The sequence below is a fragment of the Phodopus roborovskii genome, unplaced genomic scaffold (genome assembly GCF_943737965.1).
Source record: "Phodopus roborovskii unplaced genomic scaffold, PHOROB, whole genome shotgun sequence".
Lineage (NCBI taxonomy): Eukaryota > Metazoa > Chordata > Mammalia > Rodentia > Cricetidae > Phodopus > Phodopus roborovskii.
Genome location: NW_026126409.1, coordinates 9704915 through 9723392, shown reverse-complemented (window position 1 = coordinate 9723392; position 18478 = coordinate 9704915). Strand labels below are relative to the sequence as shown.

Below are 18478 nucleotides of genomic sequence, written 5' to 3'. Positions count from 1 at the left end.
TGAAAATGAAATAAACAATACTGCAATTTTCCATGTGAAATGAAAAGAAATATGCTTTACAATTTGTAAGCAAAGAAAAATGTGGATTTATGTAAAATTAGGAGGGTGAATTGCATCTCAGGACATTTTTTTGTGTCTGTAGTTTAGGGGAGGCTTCTGCCCAGAACCGAAACTGATGGAGCTCTGCCCAGATCACAGTGTTGGCCCAGTTCACACCCATTTCCTGCATGGTCCGGAGACTGAAAGTCCTTCCTAGATGTTACAAATCACAGCCACAGAAAGACACATAGGCTATCGGCCTGACTCAGTGAGAAATGGCCCATGGCATGCTTTAGAAAAGGTATGGCTCTGACCTTTGTCCTTTGCCTTAGTCTTCTCTTTCCTGTTCTCTTTTGCCCCTTTCCCATATATGTTTTCTCTGGTAAGCAGCCCCATAATACACAGTACTTCTGACTGTTACTCTCAGAATTTTCTTGTAAAGGACACAATCAAATAACATCTAAGCCATACCAAAACACACACATGCACATTCGTATGCACATACAAACATATAACACACACAGAGATACCTCACACACACACACATACACACACACTCATGCACATATACACAGATACACACACACACACACACACACACACACACACACCACAGCTTCTACAATTATCTGTTAATGTTCATAAGTTAAAATAAGAGGCTGATGTTTTTCCAAAGATTCATTTTTTTCAGACAGGCTCATTCTCTATAGCTAAGGCTGATCTGGAGCTATGTAGCCTAGGGTAGCCTTAGATTTCTGGGATCCTCCTAAATATCCTTAGTACTATGACCACAGGCATAAGACATATTGACTACTATCGAGTATATGTAATGTATATAATAGATATTGTGTACACATATGATATGTGTATATATATATATATATACACACAAATTAAATATATGATTAATCTGTACAGATGCAAATTTGATCAGATTGAACATACTAATACAATGTGTCTTAAAATAGTATTTAAAAAAAAAAACAAATACCAGGAGTTGGTGGCACATGCCTTTAACTCCAGCACTTGGGAGGCAGAGGCAGGTGGATTTCTTTGAGTTCGAGTTTCAGCCTGGTCTACAGAGCGAGTTCCAGGACAGCCTCTAAGCCACAGAGAAACCCTGTCTCAAAAAAATGAAGAAGAAGACAATAAAGAAGACAAAGAAGAAGGAGAAGGAGAAAGAGAAGAAGGAGAAGGAGCAGGAGAAGAAGAAGAGAATTAAGTAATGCAGCAAAGAAATAATGACACATGTGCTAAGTGTTAAAGAATTATTTGGGTCATATGTGAGTTAACTTAAATGTGAAAAAAGTTCTTGAGGAGAATCCCTGCAGGTGTCATACAGGAAAGCAAATCGACTGAAGAGATAAGGATGAAAACCCTGGATCAGATTTTGGGGACTCAGCATATTTATAACACAATACAATTTGGGGAAAGGTTTCCAGGCAACCAACCGTCCAATCAGTCCAGTTCCAGGTGCACAATACAGCTTGAGGTGTGACTACACGGAAACTCTTTTACATGGTACATGTGACTGTGAGGGTGGGTTCTATAGTTAAAAGACCTAGAATCTAGTGTGGTGATGGTCTAGGGAGGGGGGAATCTGGGATGACCATTCCAAGAATCATGGGTGAGAGGTCTTCCTTCAAAGACAGCCAATGTCCACTCTCAGCTTTCCGGACAGAATGAAGGTATTTGAGTTTTATCTCCTCCATGGAGGAGTCACCCCTGCATGATTAAGATTCTTGGTTCTCTAATAAGTGTTTCTCCGTGAGTATGAGGACTTCTGTGCCCTCATCAAGGCCTGAATGTAAAGCTTAAAACTACTTGAATAAAACGTAAAGAAAGAGTCCATGACTTTAAATATAATTCCCAAACGAAGGGAACATCAGCAGAAATGGACAAGGAGACTTCACAAAGTCTGTAAACCGTTGAGCATCAGAAGACACAATGAATTGAATGAAAGGACAGTCTGTAAGATAAAAGAAGTGATTCATACCACAGTCAGGATCCTGGCACACAGAATACACGAGGAACCTTTACAGGCCAAACCCAACACCAAACAACCTTTGTAAGCAGGCAAACAACTGGGCAAGAGTCTGTCCAGAAATGCAAACAGATGATCCTCGGCTTCTAGAAAAATCCTCCCCATCACTAATCATGAGTGCAAGTCAAAACCACAATCAGATAGAACTCATATCTGCCACAATGACAATGACACAGAGAGCAAGAAGTGTTAATGTGGATGTGGAGAAAGCCAAATGCTCTTGGAACAAAGGCAAAATTTGGCACAAATGTTACAAGGAACATTGTTGAAGCTTCTCAAAAAGGTCAGAAGTGGAATGTCCACCCTAAACTAACAACTTTGTTTCTGGGTAAATACCACAAACACTGAAGGCAGAAACTTGAAAGATGATGTACACCCAAGCCTGGAAGTCCACAGATGATAAACTACACAAAGACACACATACAGTAAGATGAGTCCACTAGGAAAAGATCAGAATGGTTGGATTCTCCTTCCTCAAATGAGTCAAACTCCTGGAAAGCAGAAGTGAGCTTGTGTTCAATAGCATTGCATTGTGATTTGTGACATGAAATATTCTGAAAATCTGTTCCAAATAGTGTGAGCATACTGACCACTCTCAAACCTTGCACACACACACACACCCAATGGTGATGAAGATGTAGTCTGCTGTTTATCAATGTTTGAAAATGTTGGAAATTTTTTTAAAAGCCTCAACACACACCTTTAAAGTCAATGCATGTCTGGCTTATCTCATAAGAATGTAACAACAATCTTAGTGTTTATCGAACTTTATAAAAAGGATTATGTAAAATTATGTAAATTCTGAAAAATCAAGAAATGGGTGTCAAGGCAAGAATGAGCATGCTTACACACAGTATTGAACACGTGCACTCTCACATACCACAGACATGCTCATATGCACACTTGTTCTCTTTCTCCTCTCTCTCTCTCTCTCTCTCTCTCTCTCTCTCTCTCTCTCACACACACACACACACACACACACACACACACACACTGGTATCCACATCAGCAACTCCTCCCTGGACAATTACTTTTAGCATCCACTGTTACAAGACCCAGAGACTTTCTGTGTCTTGGTTTTCTCTGCATAGAAAATCGCAATAAAACAAAGGAACAATGAGAATTTTCAAGACAAGAACATAACCGTGTCTACGTCCTTCCCCAGCTGTGAGTCTACAATGAAGCACGGGATTTTAGCATATTTGTAATCAAGGATTTGCCCTTCCTTATGGAAAACAAGAACCAAAAAAAAAAAAAAATAGAAAGAAATTACATTTCAGCAAGATGTGCACATTACAATCTGAAGTGGTCTGAAGATGGAGGTTTCACAGCCTCTCACTTCATTCTTTTCCGGAAGTTGGAGACATGAAATATTTAAATAAACTTTAAGAATCTGAATTAAGTTTACAACTCATTGCTTTTTTTCATATTTCTTTCATCTTCAAATTTCCTTCAATTTTGACTTTTATGTACCCGGTGGATATTTCTTGGGTTCCCATGCAAGTATTTCCACCTATTATAGTGAAGGAATCTGATAAAGGCCTTCTCATTTTAAACAAAAATAGAAATGAGACAAACACACATGGATTTACTGCATAATCTCTATTTCTGCACCTGCTTTTCTCAGAGTATTTCTTTAATAACAGGTGATTTGGTTGTGGTATACAGTCTCATGGTACAGACTAAAATCCTGGCCTTTGTTTCTGGGTGGCAAAATCCTGAATATTGCTCCCCAGATGCCTGTTCCTAGTTTCCATTTTCCAAGTGAACCAAACTTGTTGGGTTTGTCCCATGTACTTTGTCCTGTGCCTTAGGTGTCCCCACAATGACTCCCTCTGCCAAAATTCTTCACAAAGATTTGTCCGACACAGGGAACTCTATAGTCAGAGTCAACCCAGCTTCATCCAATCCAATGACCTGCAGCTGCCATAGTTGGGTGTCAACCGTATCACTGCAGACCTACACTCAACTGCAAGTTTGTTGGGACAGTCAGTCAAATGTATTTCCTCTCTGTGCTTCTTACAAACCACACAAAAGGAGCCAATGGCAAAGTGCAAGTGCAGAGACAACAGAAGCTCTCTTCTCAGATTTTCTCTCTGAAACGCCTCCTCTGGAGAAGCCCAGCCTTGTAAGGTCAGAGCCTCCTTCTGACAGCTGTTTGCTCAGGGCAGGCCATACTGTGGCTCCCAAGGCTCCTGATACTGTCAACCTCAGGAGCGCACAGCTGGCTCTCAAGATTGGGAAGCGGGAGCTGTCACTAGGTTCTTTGCTCAGAAGATGGGACTCTGTAGTTGAAACAGTGTCTAAGATTCCTGGCCTCTTCATGTTGCAGTTCCTCATGGTTTTCTTTGGGTTCTTATGCAGTGGGAAAAATTTAGATCCTCTGTTTCCAATATACTTATTTGAGCCCCAAATAATCCTGAGCTTTATGTGAATTTACTTAATGTATCCTTCATCAACATCCTCAACTCCAGTTGGGACTCAGCTTCCACATCTACCAGACAAGATATTTACTAAGGAAGCTGATCAGTGTTCAGTCTGTCCTGGGTTGAACAAGACATGTTCCAGATATGACACCAAAGATCATGGGTTTCTACTCATTCCTCTTCAAGGTCCTTCATTATAACTCCTAACTATATGCTCATACATTTCAGTTTCCCAGTTAAAAGTAAAAAATGTGTAAGAATTTCATCATATATTTGAATCTTAGAAATAAACACTTAAAATACTATTTTGGTATAAAATGTTTCATTCCCTGAAGTGTACTGAGACAACATTGAAAAATCACATTTAATCTTAATTAATGGTGTTTATTCAGTCTTTAGTCTAGTATAAATAATTAGGATAAAAGAACTATAATTTGTATTATTTGAAGTAAGAAGAAACTTCTAAGTTGAAATGATTCCCATGGCTACTCACGTTGATTTCTAAGAACTCTCAGATGAAAAAAAGTCTTCAGGATCAACCCACAAACCAAGAGTAGAAAAAGGACAGAGGTTGAGGAGCAGTGTCTGTGTGCCCAACATGAAGGTTCCTCTTATCTCACAACTTGCTTACTACATTATATACCATGTCCCTCATTTCCCAGGACCATACTCTCCCATGTAGTCTTGTTTGAAACACCAATTTATCTCCTAACTAACACAAAACAATAGTGTAGTAGAGAAAGTTGGTCAAGAATTAAAAGTTCACCATCTACAGCTTATCCTGCCCACTGAAGGTCTCTGTGAACTCATGATCACTCACACTGGCACACCAAACCATACATTCTACCTGGCTCCTATTCCCAATATGAAACAAGCCATTTTCTTCTTACCTAGAACAGTCTATAACTTTCCCACTAGCCTTCCTCCCTTGGGAAACTCCTTTGCTTTGTCATTCTGTGTGGTTCTAGTTCTAATCAGAAATAAGTTTACCCAGTGCAATTGCCAACCAAGACTAAAAACCTATGTTGACTGAGGTCTTCATAATTGCTCAACATTGCAGAGGGTCAAGGACTAGTCCTTTGGGGTGTTGTCCTAGCTTAGTTCAGGATCCTTCTCTGAGGTCTTACTGATAAAAACAATACATGTAAAACTTATTTTATGGGCATATCTTGCCTTAAGATCATCCCACTTGGACAAAGACATTTGATACCAAAGCCCATATCTTCTGAGAGGTGGATGAAGAAAGGAAAAGAACAATTCTATTAGTTACATTCTTATATACCAGCACCTGCAGTACCTGAAGGCAAAATAAATTAAGTTTTAGACTTTCCAGGAATCCAGGGTGCTTTCCAGAAAGGAGAGCCTGTAATTCTCTTCTGTGTTTAAGCAACCATGTATGGCTTTTTGTCGATGGCCAGAAAATGGTTCATGTAGAAGACAATTCAGTGATGTTCTGGGGCATACCCTTTTATGACATCTGGTCATAGTCACACTCCTAATAGGAGATTTATTTATTTTTATGTTATTTGTTCTCCCTGTTTGTATGTATACTTGCATGTGTGCATATATGCATGTACAGTACATGTGAGCAGTACTCGGGAGGGGAGCAGTGCCCACCCATAGAAGCCAGAAAAAGGAATCAGAGCCCCTGGAACTGGAGTTACTGACTGCTGTGAGCTATCATGCAGTGCTGAGATACCAACCAAGTCCTCTGGAAAAGTAGCCAGTGCTCTAACCATTAAGAAATCTCTCCAGCTCTCCCTTTGTTTTTAAAATTACATTTATTTTATTTATTGCTTGTGTGACGGTCAGAGGACAGACAACCCGACTCTCTCCTTCCATCACATCAGTTCCAGGGATGAAACTCAGGCTTGGCAGCCTTCATCCATGAGCCACTCACTGGCCACGCTCCTCTTTTTGCCATGGACATACATATCACAGGCTCACTAAACGTTTAAATTATATAGTTCATGGCATACCCATTACATTGGTAAACTTTAAATGAAACTTTCAGGTTCCAACTGGATTTATATTTCCTGTTCAATATGTACTATCCACAAGACAGAATACAAAATACCTCTAATCAATCAACTGCTATTAAACCAACTACTGACAGAATGCCATCTAGGCACTTGGCTGTAAATTAAGGCATGGGAAGTCAAAGTTCCTGCTTACCAAGGTACAGTCACAGAACTGAGACTCACACACTTATGGAAAGGGGAGTAGACTAAAAGTCAGTGAATTCAGTGTGTTGCCACAGGACAAAGTCACCTACAGAACGATATCAAGCCTCAAAGGAGCACATCACTAAATACTCTTCTTCCTCCTGCCCTGTTGGCCATGGACTCTGTAAAGTCATGGGCTTCCCCTATTTTAATTCATAGTGTGATGCAATAGAATATGTCTAGGGCAATCCATAAATTATTTGTGCATTTATTCACTTGTACACTAACTCATTCAAATACATTTTAAGAGGCTGCTTAAGACAAGTTCGGCATTCACATTGGTTGTTTTAAGTTTAACCAGCTTTCCACTGTGCCATCCTTTTGCTTACCAACTAAGAAAATGGGTGTGCCTCAGAAACTACATAGTGGAGACAAGATAAGAGAGACACCAGCATGAAAATGACCTGGAGACTGACTTGGGGTTAGTCCTAAAGTCTCCTTAAGTAATGATAAAAGCTGATTAAAAATGATTTTGGAGGACTTTCTGTCTCCACCAGGCACACTGGCTGCATCTGTATTCAGAATCCCCACCAGCAGGGAACACCAGGCCATGTTCTATTAGGCAGAGAAAATTACCTGAGATATGTTCTATGTGTAGCTGATGAGGTGACTATCAAGTGGCTCAGGCCTGATCCATACCTTCCAAGAACAGAGTGAAATGACATACAACTCTACCTGGAGTCAGTTCACATGTGTCCTGTGTAGCTGGTTTCAGTGAAGACCCCTGAAACTGAAATCAATAGGTGGTAGTGTTAGGAATAAATAATAATGAATCTGAAGTTTGGGGGCAACCTGGTCCTAGAACAACTTCACATCCTTCAGTAGAAAGGCATAGAAATATGTTTTGCATCCTTTGATGAGGTACCACGAGGCATGTCTGTCATTAATTTTGCATTGTTGCTAGCTCATTCAATCCATAACTTCCTCTTCTGCCACACTGGCTAGAATGAAAAAGAATGGCCAATTGAGTCCGTAAACCATGCATAAATTGTATCTACCTCTCTTATCATTCCTCATTTCTAGATAATAAATAATTCAGGCCTCTTAATCTCCCTTATTTAGAAGACAGGAGCTTCTTGCCTTTAATTATTTTTCTCAAGCCCCTTACTCTCAGGAAAAGATCTTTGAAAGGAACTAAACAAATCAGGACAGCAGTTTATGTGCACCACTAACTCATGCAAGTTTAGGGTTTCTTTTGCATTTTGTTATCTTCATATAAAGGACAGAGAACTTATAGTTAGGTATCTCAGCCATAACAATCTCTGGAGATGACATATTACTTAACCTTTCCAAAATGAACTCTGATGAGCATCCTGAATACACAATATAGTTAAAAAATGCTTAGGTTGGCAAATCTTTAAAGTGTAACTCAAAGTTGTATAAAGCCTTCATACCTACAGAAAGCAATGAACAAATCATCTCTGGTTGGAGACTCCAGTATTCACCAGTGGCTGTTGTCACCTAAGTGTCACACGAGAAGTGTGAGGCCATGGTTTCTACTCTGGCCTTCTCAGTTATAACAGTGAGTGAAAAGTAGTTCCCCCGATGTCGAGGACTACTGAATCCCATCTTCTTGCAGTTGTTGCTGGGGTGGTGGTGTTGCTCCTGTTGTTGTTGGGGTGGTTGGGATCATTTTATTTTCACAAGCAATTGAAGATGCCACTAGAGTAATGGAGAACAGCACCAACACAAACCTTTCATGGATTTTATTTACTCCCTGTGGATACTGAGCAGAATATTTATGGCTCCAGACATATGAGACACGGATGGAGTTCAGTGTTCAAATACAAGGAAGAGATTCACAGCACACTGTGATCTACTATTGTTAGTGATCACCCATAAACTATATGCCCTGTCTTAAAAACAGATGTTTTTAAGAACTAAATCCTTCTCCAGTCACCCAGTAGGTGACCACTTGGTAGTCAGGGTGGACATGTGGACATGAGTTCCATAGATTTGAATTTTGTAGACTCATTCTGTCCCCGTGATGGCTGAAGTCACTGCATTTTTAACTTGACCTCCTCTTTTCCCATTGGCTCTTCTGGATATGTAGGCCATGAATGAGGTCCTTGTGGAATGTTACCAAGCATGCTTCTCATGGCTCATCCTGTCACCTCTACACAAACTGTCTGGCACCCATGTTCTTGATTGAAGACCTCTCTCCTCCTGTGTGGATAGTTCTTCCTGACAGCCTTCCTGGCACCCCTGACCTGAGCCATCTCATGTCTGGCTGCTGAGTTCTTATCCTTTCCCATCTTAGTTGTCAACAGCAAGCGAATGACCCCCATATCTCTATCACAGACATCCCCCTTTTGAGCTTGAGCTTGAGTGCAATTCTTGGTGTGACATCTAGGCAGCTCTCCTCAAACTTCATCAGCTTGTGCCGAGTCTGTGCCTTCACCATGTTTCCACCTGAAGCTCACAGATACTGCTGCACACAGGTATCTATTACAATTCCCTTTCTTTCAGCCTCCACAATGTCCAAACCTACTGTGTAACCAGTTGAAAACAGACTATTCTCTAGTGCCAGTCTATTGAACAGGAGCCACGTTTACAACAAGGTCTCCACTAGGTTTAAGACAAGGGAGTGCTGTGGAATAATCTTTCTTGTACATTGTGAATATATGTTACTCTCACTAGCCTTATAGAGAGTTGTGGGTTCAAAAAACAAGAAGCCAGCATGTTGGTGATCCTGCCAGGGATTGGTGTCACACTATCTGGGAACAAAAAGACAATGTGTGGTGGCAAGGATGAGGAATCAACATAGACAGACCCCTGAGGTGATGCAGGGGGATGCTCAGTGGGGAGCACACAGGTAGAGCCTACCTTCTGTGGTAGGAGCAAGCCCCATTACCAGTGAAAATGATGAGAAAAAGAGTTCTGAGGTCATGGTCATTGGTGGTTCTGCCTGGAGTGATGGCCCTTCCTACTGTGCCTGGTTTGCTGTTGGGCTGGACAAAGCTCTGAGCCACATCTGGGTGCACATGTAGGCTCACTCAGCTGTTGATCTGGACATGAAAACACTGAGAGCTGTGGGTAGAGGGACTGGTTCCCTGGTTCTCTAGCCCTACTGCACAGTTCTCTTCTGCTTCCTTCTCCAACTCTCCAATGCATTCACAGGACCCACTGTTAGCCAACAGATGGTCTTCTGGAGTGAATGGGAAAATGCCTGGCTCACAGATTATGAACTATTGAGTTGTGGTAGCTCCTAATAGACAGACATAAAATTCACAATTACCCCAGACCTCAGGCTCAACCCAGGAATGCATACTCTGGGAACAGAGAAGAACTACCACAGACTCTACTTACAAATGTGAAACTTGTCCGTAGACTTGGAAAATCCAACTACTAGAGGGCCAGGAAGAAATTTCTCCAGCTTTTATCCTTTAAATATTAAATATTAGGATTTTATACTTTGTTTTTATCTTTTGAATTTATTTGCTATAGTTCTCATCCAATTTTTTTTCTGTACTCCTTGTAATATGTAATTTTTACCTCTGGACTTTTAGGTTCTTACATTATTTCTTCTTTTATTGAATTTCACTTCCTTTTTATTTTCCATTTTTCTATTGCCTCGTTTTATTTTCCCTTTATTTTAATTAATTTTCCATTTTTGCAGTTTCTTCTACACTGTTCTTACTGCCCTGAATAGGAATAGTTATGCAGTAGTTGTTTTTAATTTCTTGTTACTATGTTACTGTTTTTGATATGGTTTAATGTTGTTACTGCTGGAGCAAATTGTATTCACCCCTCTGAGTGGTTATAGGGAACAAACCCCAAAAGAAGGCAGCTAACTAAGAATACCATCATAAAAAGCTAGAAAAATATATGAATTCCAGAAAAAGTGGCTCATCCAAGAGTCCATAACTATTCAATATAGGAGCCTAAACACATTGAAATGTTTATAATTCCCAGTAAGAACTCATACATCCATTTTTTTAACCATAAATGATCTTATAGAGGGTTCAAATCAGCACATTAATAAACAAGTCACTCAAGACTTGGAAGAGAAACTTAATAAGCTAGAAGAGACATTCAGTAAATAGAGATTCTAACAAATGGGATACATGGAAATCCTTGAAATGAATAAATAGATCAAATGAAAAATTCAACAAAAGAATTATCAGTTGAGCAGACCAAGAGGGAAAAAAATATCAGGTATAGAAGACATAGTTAAGGTATTATTACTTTCAGACAGTAAAAAAGAAAACATAATAGGACAGTTATGACTCGAAGCTAAAATGCCAAATCTATGAATCTATGATAAAGAAGAAGAAACCAAGAGGTAGCATAAAAGCATAGAAAACTATTCAATGAATTGCTGTGGGAATTCCCTGACATCTGGGAAAGACAAAAACATCTCAGCATACGAGAATATAAGAACCCAAACAGACAAGACCAGAAAAGAAGCTTCTCTGTGTTATATTATAATTAAAATGCTAAAAGTAAATAACAAAGAAATAATACTTGAAATTTTAAGAGACAAGCATAAGAGTTTTGGAGGATCCACAGGAAACTGACTGCTAATACACAAAGAGTTTGGATACTGTATGCTATTGTGTTGTCTTTGAATCACTCAATTGCTAAGAAAGGAATAACTGCTAAAATACACTTGATTATCAACGCTGCTGGATTAATCCAATTTATATATTTTAAAAATGCTTTGACTTCCAAATTTAAGTCTAAATACAGGTTACTGGGGAAAAGAATCTCTATTTTTTGTTTCCACAGAAAATTAAAAGCTGTGGATTCCTTCCAGATTGACATGGTATGATCAAGCAAAACCCCCTGAAGCAGTGTTCCAGATGATCCAACATTCAAAACAGCTGGGACAAGGCAGACTTGGAGACCACTACTGCCAGGGTTTCTGTGTCTTCTTAGGATATCCATGACAGTGTACCCTACCAGCAGGAAGCAGTTTGGAAAGAACAACATCCAAATTCCCAAATATTGTCTATAAATGATTGTTTTCATTTAAATTAGCTATAAATGGTTAGTGATCACAACCAATCTCTTTTAAAGGTAAAAAGGGGATTATGATATAGAAATGAATACTGTGTTTTGGAATGGATTTTCATTTATTGACACAAATTTAAGATCAATTTTGTGATATGTATATTTCTCCTCTTGTTTAGGTATTTTGTTTATATAGCTAATTTAAAAACATAATGTATAATTTAGTACAGATTATAGTTATCTATAATAGTAAAAACTTATAGTTAAGTTAGGTTTTCTAGATATACAGAAATATATTTCAAATGGATAGGCATTCTTCAAACCTTTCAAAGACCTACAGCATATGGCATTTGAAATGGTTTAGGGTTTTTCTTAACAAAGAGGCAAAACTGCTTCTGGCAATACCACCTGTGTCAGAAAGGAAGATGGATCTTGAAGAAACCTGTTGTGGAGTTTGCTTTCAATATGGCAGGACTGACCATTTGGACAAGATAATGCTCTTGTCTGGACTGTTTGACTTTATGCTGTATAAACTGGACATGAATAAGCCACAGGAAAGTGACTTCTGACACAAGATGGACATTGATACAGGGTTCCTGCTTCATGGAAGAGCTTCCAGACAGTCTACAGGACACAGAGAAATGTGACTGACAAACTGCCAATACAGGTGGGACAGTTTAAAGTTTCCTGTTTTGTTGAAGAGTCTTCCAGACACACTATGGCCTGTGGGCTGAAGATGGAACATTACAGAAGAACTTCAGGTGACTGACCAGGCAGCAAGATGTCTCTCTCATGGCTTTTGAAACCTCAATCTCAAAGCCCACCTCCAGTGACACATCATCTCCAGCAAGGCAACACACAGATAGCACCACCAACTGGGACCAAACAAATACTTGAGACTATGGAGGCACATCTCATTTAAACCATTTAAACCACATGTGTAAACAGATCTCATTTAAACCATTCCAAAACCTCCAATGTACTTCCCCAATTAAAGGAAGTAAATTGGTTGAATAGAAACTCACCATTCTGATACAGACACAGGGCCTGAAAGTGAAACAGTGGGAGATGACATTCTAACTAAATGGAGTCTGAGAGTAAGCAGGAATAGTTACATTCACATAGGCCAAAACACACATCACACTAAAACTAGTCAGAAGGGATAAAGATGATTCTCTCATATTAACTAAGTGAACAATAGGTCATGAAGCTACAACAATATCAGACTCCTGTGCCATTAACTTTGATGAAGAGTTTCATAAGACCAACACTACTAGAAGTAATGGACAGACAGGTCAAATACAACAGTTATGGGTATCTTCAACAGCCCACCAGAACATGTATCATCCAGGTAAAAATCTAATGGAGACACTTGGCAGCTTAATCATAATAGGCCTTTATAATCTCATAGGTAGTGGCACTATTAGGAGGTGTAGCCTTGTTGGAGTAGGTATGGCCTTGTTAGAGGAAGTGTGTCACTGTGGGGGCTGGCTTTAGGTTTCCTATGCTTAGGATCTCATCCAGTGTGTCAGTTGACTTCCTGTTACCTGCAAGCCAAGATGTAGCAAGCACCATGTCTGCATGTACACTGCCATGATCCCAGCCATGTTGATAATGGCAGAACCTCTGAAAATGTGAGTGAGCCACCCCAACTGAGTGTTTTCTTTATGAGAGTTGCTGTGGTAATGGTGTCTCTTCACAACAATAAGAAGCCTAATTAAGACAGACACTTCAGGGTTCATTTTGAGCACACACCTACAGGACACTCTATCAACTGCTGCTGCACATGCATTGTTCTCAGCACTCCATGAAATTTTCTTTAAAACCATGTAAGCCATACAGCAAGACTTAAATAAATTAAAAGAATGAATAATGTCTGATAATACAATCAAGTCACAATGCAATAAGGTTAAGTCATCAACAGAAAACCTATAGGGAATACTCAAACATGTAGAGATTGAACAATATGACACCAAATGATTTTGGCATAATTTAAGTGATAAGTGAGGATTTTAAAAACATCCCTAAAATGTGAGAACAAAATTCAGTATTCATACAGTTTTATATGCTGTGACATAAGGAAAAGAAAAACCACTTCTTAAGAGAATTTCCTTATGGCCTATTTAAAATAGCTTTGTACCCCAATTCTAGGCTCAGGTCACCGGTAATTTCCATAAATTTTTTTATAACACCAGGTTTTGCTACTTGTAAAAGCCAATACTGTTTTACCTATTTATTCTTTTCCTGAATGACCTGGGTCTTTCAAGGGAGTAGGGGCATTAGCCAGTTTGTGTGTCCATAGCTGTAAACCCATGCTTAGAAAACAATAGAAATCTCAGTAGAGATGTCTTGAATTAATGAGTCAAGAATGGAAGACAGAATGAAGTAAACATGAGAAAATGAAATATACACAGTTAAGAGAGAATGTTGTATGTATGTCCTTAAAGTAACATTGAGTGTGAAGGGCCATTGAAAGAACAGACACCTTTCATTCAACAAACAATAAGAGTAAGGGAGGGAGAGAGAGGTGAGATACAGTGAGATAGAGAGACTCAGAGAGTAGCATATCACATTAGAACAACAGATGGCGAGTGAAGATGTAGGTGTGGATCCTTCTAGACACAATGACCAGCTTTAATAATGCAATGCCAACATAGAGGTACACGGAGCCATATGGTTAGGCCCATGGGACACAAACAGTCCATGACTTCTTTGAGAGTCTGTATAAAAGTTCTGTGCATGTAGACTAAACGAAACTTTATCATTGCACATACCTTCTTTAACTCTGCTTCTTCATGACCTGAGAGGCAGGTGTCAAGTTAGAAATCAGGGGACATAGGAGTAGAGTCTACTGTGTGCTGAGCTTCTCTGACATGGATTCAGAGCCACAGTGAAAGGGGGCTGAGGGCAGCACACTCCATGTTTCAACAATTAAAGAAACTAGGTGGGCTCTCACCATGGAATCACCTGATACCCCACTCTGAACAGAGGCGCCCTTGATTCAGCATCTCTCCTAGAGGTCATTTGGAACTTTTCTGCTGACTCTACCTCCACAGCAATTGTTGTTTGTTCTACTTTTAGATATTACTCTATAAGCTGTGTCAGGTTTGCAAAGTGAAACCCATGCTTGTGCCAAAGAGAAGGACATACGTAGAGAAAAGATTTGAAACTATTGACCTCCCTGAATATCTGTTCATGCTGCTGGAGAGTTTTCTTTCTCTGGAGGTAAAAAACGTCCACCGCTGACAGTACTGTCTCATTTCTTAAGGCTTACTCTGTTTTCAGTCATGTGGTTGCGTGTATGGGCAAGAAAGTGCAGGTGCCTGCAGATCCCCTGAGATGGAGTTACAGGTACTTGTAAGTCTCTCCATGCAGGGGCTGGGAGTCAAAGATGTTCCTCTGCAAGAGTGATAAGCACTCAACCTGAGCTATCTGAAGCCCCACTATTTGCAGTGCCAAAAATAAGGAATTGCTTCTAAAAACAGGTCACCAACCTTTCAGTTGGGGTGACACCTTTCAGAAGGCATGACTTACCATGAAATGAGTACTTCCCCAGGGGACTGAGGGGTGTCCTTGAGCATGCTTTGTTGTTCACCCAACACTGCCCAATGGCTTCCTCTGCCTCAGGAGGCCCAGATGAGCTACTGAGGTAAGGTAAGCAGAAGTTCTTGCTTCTGCCCTGGACTCTGCTCACTTCTGATACCATCGCTTGTCTCTGGAGGTGAGACAGCAGGGCAGAATGCGGAGGAAGACACACAGGAGGGCATGGAGGGGAAAGAGGGGATGTAGGTGGTGAGGGAGAACCAGCACACCTGCCTGAACACGAGGTCACAATCATGGACAAAGCCACAGGACCTGGGGACATTGGAAGTGCAGGTGTAACTCCTACACTGTGAACTGTGACCTTTATCAATGAAGCCTCCTCACTGTTTCCTTATTCTAGTTGTTTTTCAAGATGCCACTAAGACCCACAATTCTGGACTGGAGAGATGCCTCAGCGATTAGAAGCGCTGACTGCTCTTCCAGAGGACCTGGGTTCCATCCTCAGCACCCACATGGCAGCTCATAACTGCCTGTAACTCCTGTTCTAGGGGATCCAATACTTGCATGGGCATAAAATAAAAATAAATGAAACTAAAGCCCTGCACTTAAGAGATCCTTAAAAAATATATACTCACAATTTATGATAAGAAACAGCCATTTGATATTTCAGGCACAGTAAAAAAACACCTTCTGAAGTCCACTGCTAAGGCTGGCACTGGAGGGCAGTCCTACTTTGTAGCTAATAGCTCAGGAAATAGGTGAGTCGTAAGTAAGTACTTCCTAATTACTTTTGTAAATTCATCAGGAATGCTTTCCCCAAGCGTTTGAAACATTTTCATTAATGAACACTATTAATTCATTAAATTTGTTAAGTCTGCTTTTGTCTCTTATGGTGTTCAACAGAAAGATTTGCCTTAAGCTTCCCATCAGATTTGTGCCACCGCCTCTTTCAAGGGTATGAAACTCTACCCATGTCATACATTTGGAGGAGTTAAAATGAGGCAGGAGAGGGCAGCCTCATGTGCTGTCTGGCCACCTCCCCCAAGCCCACGCCCCCTGGCGTGCTCATCTTCTGGAATTGAGCCCGGGTCCCCGGAGACATGATGCCAACATGATGCCGAGGGTTTGGGGAATTCCCTCTCCAGAGACCCAACAGCACCCTGCTACTGCAGTGAAACATGAACCCGCTGTTTGGAAACCAGCCAGGGGTATAGCACAATGTGTGTTACCAGGTCAGTCACTTTGGGACTTAAGGGGTTAAACAAAGGACTACTCCATGATTCTCAAATATGTTCCTGGGTCACAATTTTTATCAGTTAAAGTTAATTTCCAAATCTACAGGCTGACCAATACACCCCCCCCCCGGGGTGGGGTAGGGTCTGGAAGCAAGGCTTCTGATCCAGGCAATCTATTTTAATAATCATAGGGCTATCAACCTCTTGTCTATTATCCAACAAAAATAAGAAAATAAGAGCAAGACAACTATTTTTCTCCTCAAACATTTGTTTCAATCTCCTTTAAAACAAAATTCAAGATCTATTTAAACCACCTTCCTTCAACAAAGTGCTTAATTAACATTGGTCTGCCCTTGTCTGCAAACCCATAATCTCTCTAGAAGTCTGCCCCCCCCAGCAATGTCATCTGTCATTTTAAGGTCATGATATGAACATGTAAAAGTTTTCAAAAGTGCCACAGAGAAAAATTTTTTATCCAATGAGCCGGGTTTGCTCTAAATATGTCCTCTTAGTCCTTGTCACTATCAGGAAAAGGTTTAGGTGCAGGTAGAGCCTGGCTCAGGGCACCCTGCTGGAATCCCAATATTAAAGCCATAAGGAGAGCTGCAGGCTGACTATTCTGTGCCACGCGAGCATCCGCGCAGAGCTTGGGTGCAGCCTCTGCAAGGTGAACGGCACAAGGACAAAAGTTCCCAGCTGAGGAGAACCCAAAGATAGGCTGAGCAGGAAGGCACCAAGCACCGCAGCAATACAGCTCAGAGTCAGGTAAATCACTGAATGACTTCAGTCATGCACTCCCCAACTAAGTTATACAAACATCACCCAAACACCTTTAGTACTGTGGAAATCCTTCAGTGAATTTTGTTTATACGTTTCTTTTCTTTCTCTGTTTTCAGTATCCTGCATATCTTTTTAAAATGCAGCATTTTAAAGATTTTTCACACTATAGCGTTTAAATGAAGAGAGAATTATTTCAGAAAGGTAGTCTGTCAACTACCCTTCACAGTTACCTATTCCTGTGTCACCCATCTGGATGCCACACGCCAACACACCTGCCTTAATTTTGGCATATGTTTAAAATAACACTTCAAGACACACACACACACACACACACACACACACACACACACACACACACAGTCAGCGAATCTACTTACAGCACTTGATAAAATGATAGTGAGACATTGTCCTTTCTCAGGCATGAATCCTGCCAAGGGTCCCAGCATTCTCTTCTGCTATGACTGTTATCCCTGGGAGATGCATAATTCAGGGTTCCTGCTCAGGTAACTGCACCTCAGAATGCATCACTGAACAGAGGCTCCCCTTCGCAATCTTGCTAGAAACATCAGACTCATTTTCATTCTGCAGCTGGAGTTCGGAGCAGCTCCTGGGGTGGGTCTGAGCCACTGCCTCTGCACGTGCTACCTCCTAGTGCCCTTGATTGACACACTCCAATGCCATGATCCTGGGAAGGGTTGTTCTAATTGGTGCTCACGTGCGGCCACAGCCTTCCGCTAGTGTGGAGGTGTGCGCTGCAGTGCGGCTGGCTCTCCCTCCCAGTCCTGCCTGCTAATGGCTTCTCAATAGCTTTCAAAATGCAGAAGAGTATGCTGATGAGTGGGCAGGAGGGAGATGCTACACAGGCATCCAGAATCTTACTGGAGCTTCCTATCCTTTGCCCCGATAGGACAGGATTCTTAGCTGGTGGCCAAGTTCATTATTTTTAGTTGCCACCAGTTGCTGTGTGTGAATATGAAATGGACAGCAGGAGCTCAAAATAGCCCCTCCTCGGGATGGGAGCACTTGGATCTGCCTCAAGTCAGGAAGCCTGCTCACAAGACATCATTCATTCTGGTTATCTACGCAGAATGTGAAATTTAAATTACCCACAGAAAGCTGTTGATCTGCACAGCTTTAAAATTTAGGATTTTGCTACCTCTGCAGACTGCAATGAATTAAACTGCACAACCTAAGCCAGGGAATGAAGTTTTCCTGGGATGCAATCAGAAG

The 18478-nt window shown here is 40.8% G+C and overlaps 1 protein-coding gene across 1 annotated transcript in view; it reads right to left on the bottom strand.

Moving 5' to 3' along the window:
- Myo16 (myosin XVI) overlaps positions 1-17888 on the bottom strand; it is a 335766-nt gene extending 317878 nt beyond the window's left edge. Inside the window, exon 1 of the mRNA XM_051181974.1 lies at positions 17626-17888. Coding sequence (XP_051037931.1) covers positions 17626-17653 — 28 coding nt within the window. The 5' untranslated portion in view covers positions 17654-17888. The remainder of the gene's footprint in view (positions 1-17625) is intronic.
- Between the last annotated feature and the right edge of the window lie 590 nt (positions 17889-18478).